This window comes from Microtus ochrogaster (genome assembly GCF_000317375.1).
Source record: "Microtus ochrogaster isolate Prairie Vole_2 chromosome 14 unlocalized genomic scaffold, MicOch1.0 chr14_random_2, whole genome shotgun sequence".
Taxonomy (NCBI): Eukaryota; Metazoa; Chordata; class Mammalia; order Rodentia; family Cricetidae; genus Microtus; species Microtus ochrogaster.
Genome location: NW_004949097.1, coordinates 14,747,955 through 14,755,500, shown reverse-complemented (window position 1 = coordinate 14,755,500; position 7,546 = coordinate 14,747,955). Strand labels below are relative to the sequence as shown.

The window sequence follows — 7,546 nt, the reverse complement described above, 5'->3', positions numbered from 1 at the left end:
GGGAAGATGTACGTCAGGCTGTAGAACAGGGGGGAAGATGTACATCAGGCTGTATAACAGGGGGGAGGATGTATGTCAGGCTATAGAACGGGGACTAGGAAAAGCTACCGACTGTTACCAGTGGTCTGTGACCGTCTGAGCCCAGGCACATGTATTATTGAGCAGATGAGAGTTGACAGAAGTGGGAACAAGTGTGCTCAACAGGTCAGAGGTCACCTTCCTCCTTCCCTCCTGCCGCGAGTGTCTAGCTGGTACTTTTCACTGCGTACCCTGGCTACGAGATAAACCAAAGTCCATCTCTAATTTTTTTAAATATTTGTTTACTGTATGTGTATGAGCTTTTGCCTGCATGTATGTGTGTATGTACACCAAATGCATGTTGTGCTCACAGAGGTCAAAAGAGGGTGTTTGATCCCTTGAACTGGAATTAGAGACGGTTGTAAGCCATCATGTGTGCCATGAATGTCACCAGCCCCCTCTACCCTACTCTGGGGTCCTCTGAAAGAGCAAGTACTCCCAACCGTGGAGCCGTCTCTCCAGCCCCAAGTTCTTCTATCAATCAAGTCTTTCATCGTGTAAAACTTGCATTAGGCAAAGGGTGCTTTTGTGTTTTAAGTCTAACATTAGAACAAACTAAGTGTAGGGCCCAGCCATGGCAAGCTCAATATGGGTGTGAGTCTCAGTAGTTTACCCTGAGGCAATGCCTGTTCTGAGAAAGACCACAGTCTGAGACCATCCAGGTGCCACCAGGGCAGAGCACCCAAAGGAGATTCCCAACATTCCAACCGTTGTAGATAGGATCACCTGCCAGCACACACCCATCTCTTTTCACCTGGACCCCCCTATACAAATGTCAGCCAGTCAGGGGTCCTGAACCTTAGAAATCCCTCACTCCAACTTCTGCTATTATAAAAAAAAAAAACAAAACACCCACCCTAGCGAGGGCTTTCTGATTGAGCCAGTGTGCTGAACACACGAACAGTCAAATTCGAACTTGTGTAAGAATAAAGGCTCTTTGTTTTTACATACGGGGATTCTGTCACCTTGCTGGTTTGGGGGAGACTCAGCAGATCTGGGCATAACACTAAAAAGATAAATGGATGTCTGTTTAATTACTGCTCTCCCTCCCCACCCCCAACCCCAAGCCTACTTGTTTACAAAGAACCACAGACCAGCGCTAACCTCCTGAGAACTCTACAACATGACAGTCTCCTCCGTACTAAGAAGCTGAAATCTGTGTTTCTGCCATTTACACTTGTGGTGTAGCTATGAGACTCCACATTCTCCAGCTGGTCTGGCTCTTACAGATGGATTCCAATAGAGCCCAAGAGATAAAGATAAAAACATCCACAGAGAAGGTCTCCTTAGGGCCCCTTAACTGGCAGTAGGAGGAAGGGCGGGATGGGGAGGGGAGTTTCTCTCCTCAGAGGAGTGTGCTGAGCAGCCTTTCTTTCTGCCCCTCACCTTCCAGGGAAGCTACGTGTCTGCCAGGGTCTATTATGAGAGAGCCCTGAGGCTGGTCCCAGACAGCAAGCTGCTGAAGGAGAACCTAGCCAAGCTGGATCGCCTGGAGAGACGGTTACAGGAAATCCGAGAAAGGGACCAGACCTAGCTCCTGGCACACAGTCACGCGGGACTCAGCAGGCTGAAAGAAGACAGAGAGGCCTTGCTCGCAACAGCAGGCTCTGCCTCCTGGTGGCACAGGGAGAAGCTGCTGGTGACCCTGCTGCTAGGGTTGTTTTCCAGGAAGACAAAGGGGAACAGCAAAGGGGAACAGGCAGTGTGCAGGGAAGTAACGTGTGTGCTTTATGGGCTCCGTCTGTGTCACCCCCAGTCCCCAGGATGCAGATGTGGAACGTCATGGTAGCCCAGAAACACAGAGGAGACAGCCTCCTCTGAAGTCGGCCCGCGGGAGTCCAGAGTGGGTGAAGAACTTTGGTTGTCTTGTGAAGGCATGGGAGCAGAGCACTTGATCGCTGGGCTTGGTCTGATATCCCCTAAGAGTACCACTAAGGACCTTTGGAGAAGTACATTAAATTCCACTCTGATATACATTTTTCAGTGCCTAAACCACGGGCGAGCTTCTAGAGTTGTATGTGGGTATCTTTATCTCTCCAGGAAAAATCTCCCTGAGCAGTAAACAAAAAACAACAACGAAAAAAGCTCAGCATCCTTGTTTTGTTACGGAAATGTTTTTAAATGTTTGAATTGTATTCCAGATATTACTAGAGTTGTGTCTCCACCCTGAAACTTCTCAGTGCATACACCAGGAGACTGCCACCCTGGCTGCCCAGGCGTGGAGTGGTAGGGTGCGGGGTGCATTCTGCGTGGAAGTGTTCGAGGGCCAGTCTAGAGAAGTGCTCACCTTTATTCTCTTAAGGTCAAGATGTCATGAGATTTATTATTTTTGAGAGATATATTTGAGCATTGAGGAACCTTTACAGTGTGTTTCAGAATTCCTCACGGACTGAGTTGAGGGAAAAGAGCTCTATTTATTGACTTTCAAGGTTTACTGGGAATTTTGTGCTTAAGAGACAAGTGACTGACAGCAGACTCCATGGAGAATGCTCTATAACTCTCGGGTAAAGTCTAGATTCACAGTTTTTTAAAAAAATATATTTATATTTAAAAACGAGGAAGGCAAAGTTGAAATCATAATTTGACATTATTTTTAGTGTTATTTATTGTATAACTTATAAAATATTTAATATATATATCCACACGTGTGGTTTTGTCTCTGTACATAGTCATTTTGATAGCAGCTCTCAAAACCAATCATATAAAAACTGTGTAATAAGAAAGCTTTAACAATCGCCCCAAATTATGCTGGTTGTATGCCACTTAAAGCTAATGGAATCACGGGTCAGCTCCATGTTTGGGTAGTCAGTGAAGGGGTTGGAGCACCTGCTTTTAACTGGATACTTATCACTGAAAGCAGAAACCCGAAGGTCATCCAGGCCCTGCTGCCAAGCCAGGTGTCACACAAACATCTCACCTGTCCAGCCAGATCAGAGGAGCCCAGCACCAGGAGGCGGGCTTCTGTGTGTTATCTTATTTTATTTTATGGCAGGTAAGTTAAAATAAGTGGCTGAAAATTTATTTGAAAAGGCATGGTGAAGCCAGGTAGTGGTGGTGCATGCCTTTAATCCCAACACTTGGAAAGCAGAGGTAGGCGGATGAATCTCAGTGAGCCCAGCATGGTCCACAGAGTGAGTTCCAGGACAACCAGGAAACCCTTTCTCAAACCCTCCACCCCCCAAAAGGGCATTTGACCCAGTGCTCCCCTGCTCTTGGGGCCAGCATGTGTCCCTGTCACCTGATGTCTGGAATCAGCTGCCAGGGTCACATATCACAGATTGATCCGGAATCTTATTTTCTTCCATCTAAGGTCAAAAATATGTACTATAGTGCTTGCTATAAAATAATTCCAAGCCTCTAGTTTAGAAAGCAAGGGTCTTTGGCAACACCTTAGTACCTCTCTTTAGAACAGTATTTACCAAAGTGGGTGTATTAAAAACTAACGGGACAGATGGAACCACAGAGTTTGATATAACTTCGCCTTATGTGAATTGCTACAAAAGGTCTCAGTGTAAATTTGTTGGAGTAATTAAAAAGGCAACTATAACATAAATGTTTCCCAGGAGAAAAAGCCAGGTGGCGCCTAGGAGGCTGCTACATGGGGCCTCTCTCCTTCCTCATTTGTCTGCCTACTTTGGCATCTCCCTGAGCAGTAAAAACACACACTGCTTAAAAAGAAGAGAAGTCAGCCCACGTGGTAGGCTCGGATGTTAAATGAGCCAAGCAGAGTTTCCTTGGTAGATAGGTTGCCTGGGAGAAAGTCAGTCGCGAAGCTGTCGAGTGTATCTTGTAGCAGGCTGTTTGGTCCTTGTCACGTGGGATAATGCGTGGGAGTCGTCCTTTTACCGTAGAAACTAAGAGCCTGGCTTGTTGTGAAAACGCATCTGGTTTACCACCAGCAGGCTTTGCTCTGTGAGTGACTGGAGAGCTCTTTCTGAAACTAGGGGTGGAGTTGGCTTAGGGCACGCAGATCCTCTGCTGGCGATTCTGACGTCGTCCTTGTCGTTATTGTTGGCGCTGAGAACTCCACAAAGCACTTTCCGGCTGAGCTCCGGCCTCAGCTAAATTATTCTGAGGGTTTGCTTGTGTTTTTAAGAAAGGGTCTAGCCTGGGTCTGAGAGTGCTGCACCATGCCCTGGGGAAGAAGGAGGAGTTGCTTTGCCTGGGCTGAGCCCCAGCATGGTGTTCTCAGGGTTCTTTCCTGAGTTACACATAGAGCCCTTCATCCCCGGAGCCCCTCCCCCACCATTCCCTGTCAGTCCTGCCTGTCACCCTACCTAGACCCAGACTGCCCTTGTCATGAAGCCCAGTGGCAGTTCATTCTTGTGCCCTTTGACATGGGAGCTATAGGAGTGACCGGTGGCTTATTTTAAACTTGGGAATTACTCAATTAGTATTTTTCAAAGTGATTCAAATGTTTCAGGTTATTAGTGTCTTTTGGTTAGGTGGTGGGACTCAGGCAAACGAACCAAAAATGCAGAAACTATGGGGGAATCGATGCTTTTGTGAGGACTGGGCCCTTGTTTGTTTGTGTGTTTCTGGGGCTAGAACTCCATCGATGCAAGGCAAGCCTTCCATTACTGGCCACCAGAGACATCTCAGTTCTGGGCTTGTTAATTCTGCAGGTTGACACAAAGCAGAGAGGTGTCTGGTGTTCATCAGCATGCAGGTTCCCTTCTGAAGTCTGCAGCAGAATTTCACAGGTATTTTTCAGCTTTCGGACAAGACCAAATAAAAATTCCAAACCACACCGCAGAAGCGACCTGAGGTGACCGAACTGAGGAGGAGAAAAAAACAAAGGTCCCGTTTCTAGTGATTGTTAGCAGATAGGCTGCATCCTTCTGATTACAGAGCAGCTGGGCTAGTAGGAGGCCTTCCCCCCTGCCCAGGGTCTCTCCACACTAGCTGCCCTTGGAGAACTGTGAACATTCTTCCAAACTCCCTGAGACGCAGTGCTCTGCCGATAGCAAAGTCCTGCAGGACTGATGCTTTAATGAGGCTTACAGCTTCTACCAAGCAGATGGGGAATATGAATTTTTTATTTCTAGCTACTGGACCAAAGTGAGCCAAGGAATTCTAAAGGATGGGTCATCACATTCCTAGGCTGACCGGCAGGTGACTGAGTAGGGTGGCTTTGTGCATGTGGTGACCGGTCTATAATGTGTTCTTCTCTTTAGAAAATGCTTGGGTGTCAAAGGGAGAGACGGCAGGGGTGGCAGCTGGTCTGTAATGTGTCCTTCTCTTTAGAAAATGCCATTTGCACACAGCAGGCAAGAGCCAAGGATAGAAAATAAACAACAACAACAACACAAACAAACCAAAACCCTGATATCTTTTTATTCTTAGAAGGTGTCCACGGCACAGAGATTGCCTCTTTCTGCCTGGCACACAGACCCTGGGCTTTCCTGTTTTGTTCTTGATTGCACTTACTAAAACCTGTTTTTGATGAGCTGGGTGTGGTGGCACACGTCTTTATTCCCAGCAGCACTGGGGTGGCAGAGGCAGAGTCAGGTAGGTCTCAGTGAATTTGAGGCCAGCCTGGTCTACAATAGAGCAAGTTCTAGGAGAGCCAGAGCTTCACAGAGAGACCCTGTTTTGAAAAACCAAACCAAACAAACAAACAAACAAACAAAAACTCCTTTTGACAAGGAATCATGGGCAAAAATGCCTGCTCCTATCTGTGTGGATCCACCCAGGGGAATAATAAACCTTTAGGAACTAAACCGCCAAAAGCATGCAGCTATGGTACAGGAGGGTTGTTTTGTCTTCTTCTCCAGTCACACTTGTTGGCATCACCCGAATACAGCAAAACCAAGCATCTAATGCCATCCTTTGGAAAGTGGAGATGTCTGTCACACCTCCTTTCAGACTGCAGCTGTGCAAGCTAAGGTTTTAGAATACCAGAAACCAATACCGAAAATATTATAATTCTTACCGTTATTCTCGGTTTTCAATGCAAAGCTTGCTATATCATTCTGAAAACTCTTCCAATACTTTTGTTTCTGTGAGTTCTTTGTTCTGAGGGAGGAGATAAAGTAATCACGTACAAAACAGGATGGATAGAATTATCTGGAGTCATCAATTGGTTCATATTAAAACATTTTCATCACCAGTGATTTTTCCGGGTAAAGCCATCAGGGCATATAAAAAAGACAAAATAATACTAGCACCTTACAAAACACAGTCCTGGTCTGAGTGAAAATACAGGCTGCCAGTCATTCCTAACCGGAAATGTCCACACGCAGAGGTCCAGGATGTCTCCTCCCGGTCAGGGACACAGGATAAATATTGGTAGCGAGCCTGGAAGTTCCTACCATGCATACCCCTTTGGGGATGATTTAGCTGCTGGCCCATTGTGGGGGCGCACTAGTTCGAGATCGGCGCTTCAAAATTCTAGTTCTGGCATCAGTCCAGGGAGCCACCTCACTCGGGCAGGTCAGTCCAGGTCAGTCCACACCTAGGTAAAGTTTGTCCCTCCTCATGGAGCACTGTCTCGTCCAGTGGCCCCCAGGATACCGCGAGCCTCCAAAATGCATTTAGAAGCACGACACATCCATCAAAACAATGATCTTATTCCTGACAGTTCTTACTAACAAACACAACAAAACACAGACAAGCAACCCTGGGAAGACTAGGCTGCCCAAGTGTGCTAACATGACAATAGTAAGTCTTCCAGTTGTGCTTAAAGTTCGTATGGTCACCCTGTCACCTTCTTGGGAGAAAAGATGACACCTTCTCCTAGGGACCCAAGTTGTCTGCAGAAGCCAGGGACGTGTGAAAGTCGCTGTGTTTGCTGTCGGGACCTTGGTCTCTGTTCCCACCGCTCAGTGTTCTATTTTGGTTGGTTGTATGTATATGTACACCTGTGTTATTCTCGCTGCTTAAAATACTTCTCTGTTGAAGTCTGACTGTATACTTTGCCTAAGTCTTTCAAAAACAAAATTTATGTAAATGTCTATTTTATATAAAACATGGTAAAGTGAGAACTCTGTCTGGCCTCAGTCTCTCAAGTTCTCTGGTTAGAATCCACCAATAAGCCTTTTGCTAGTGGGTCTGAGCTACAGAAGCAAAGATGGCCTGTCCGTCATCTTTCAGGCCACACAATGACTGTCAGCTTCTCACTCACACCAGACTCTACCTCCGGACTGAACTCGCCTAAGGCTGCTTGGTAGGTGCCCGTGGCCTCTATGGTGTCAAAGGAAGTTTGAAATCAAGGGTTCCCCATACCCTGTACTTCATTCATGGTTAACTGGACCCCACTTTCTCTGGACTCAGCCCTCCACGCGCAGCTCTGTCTGCTCCGTTAACTTCCATTCACTGGCTTTTACTGATTCTGTCTTAACATTCGATCACTAGCACGAAAGGGTAGAAAACACCACAATCTCCATTAAAAACTAGGAAAAGTCCTCTTTTTGGTTCTCCGTGTTATCAATAGAGGCATTTTTCCCCGCCCCCGCACCACACACTC

General features: G+C 46.7%; 1 protein-coding gene across 1 annotated transcript in view; it reads left to right on the top strand.

Moving 5' to 3' along the window:
• Positions 1-7,061, top strand: part of Tmtc1 (transmembrane and tetratricopeptide repeat containing 1) — a 205,632-nt gene extending 198,571 nt beyond the window's left edge. The window contains exon 22 of the mRNA XM_005364621.2: positions 1,472-7,061. Coding sequence (XP_005364678.2) covers positions 1,472-1,612 — 141 coding nt within the window. The 3' untranslated portion in view covers positions 1,613-7,061. The remainder of the gene's footprint in view (positions 1-1,471) is intronic.
• Positions 7,062-7,546: the final 485 nt, after the last annotated feature.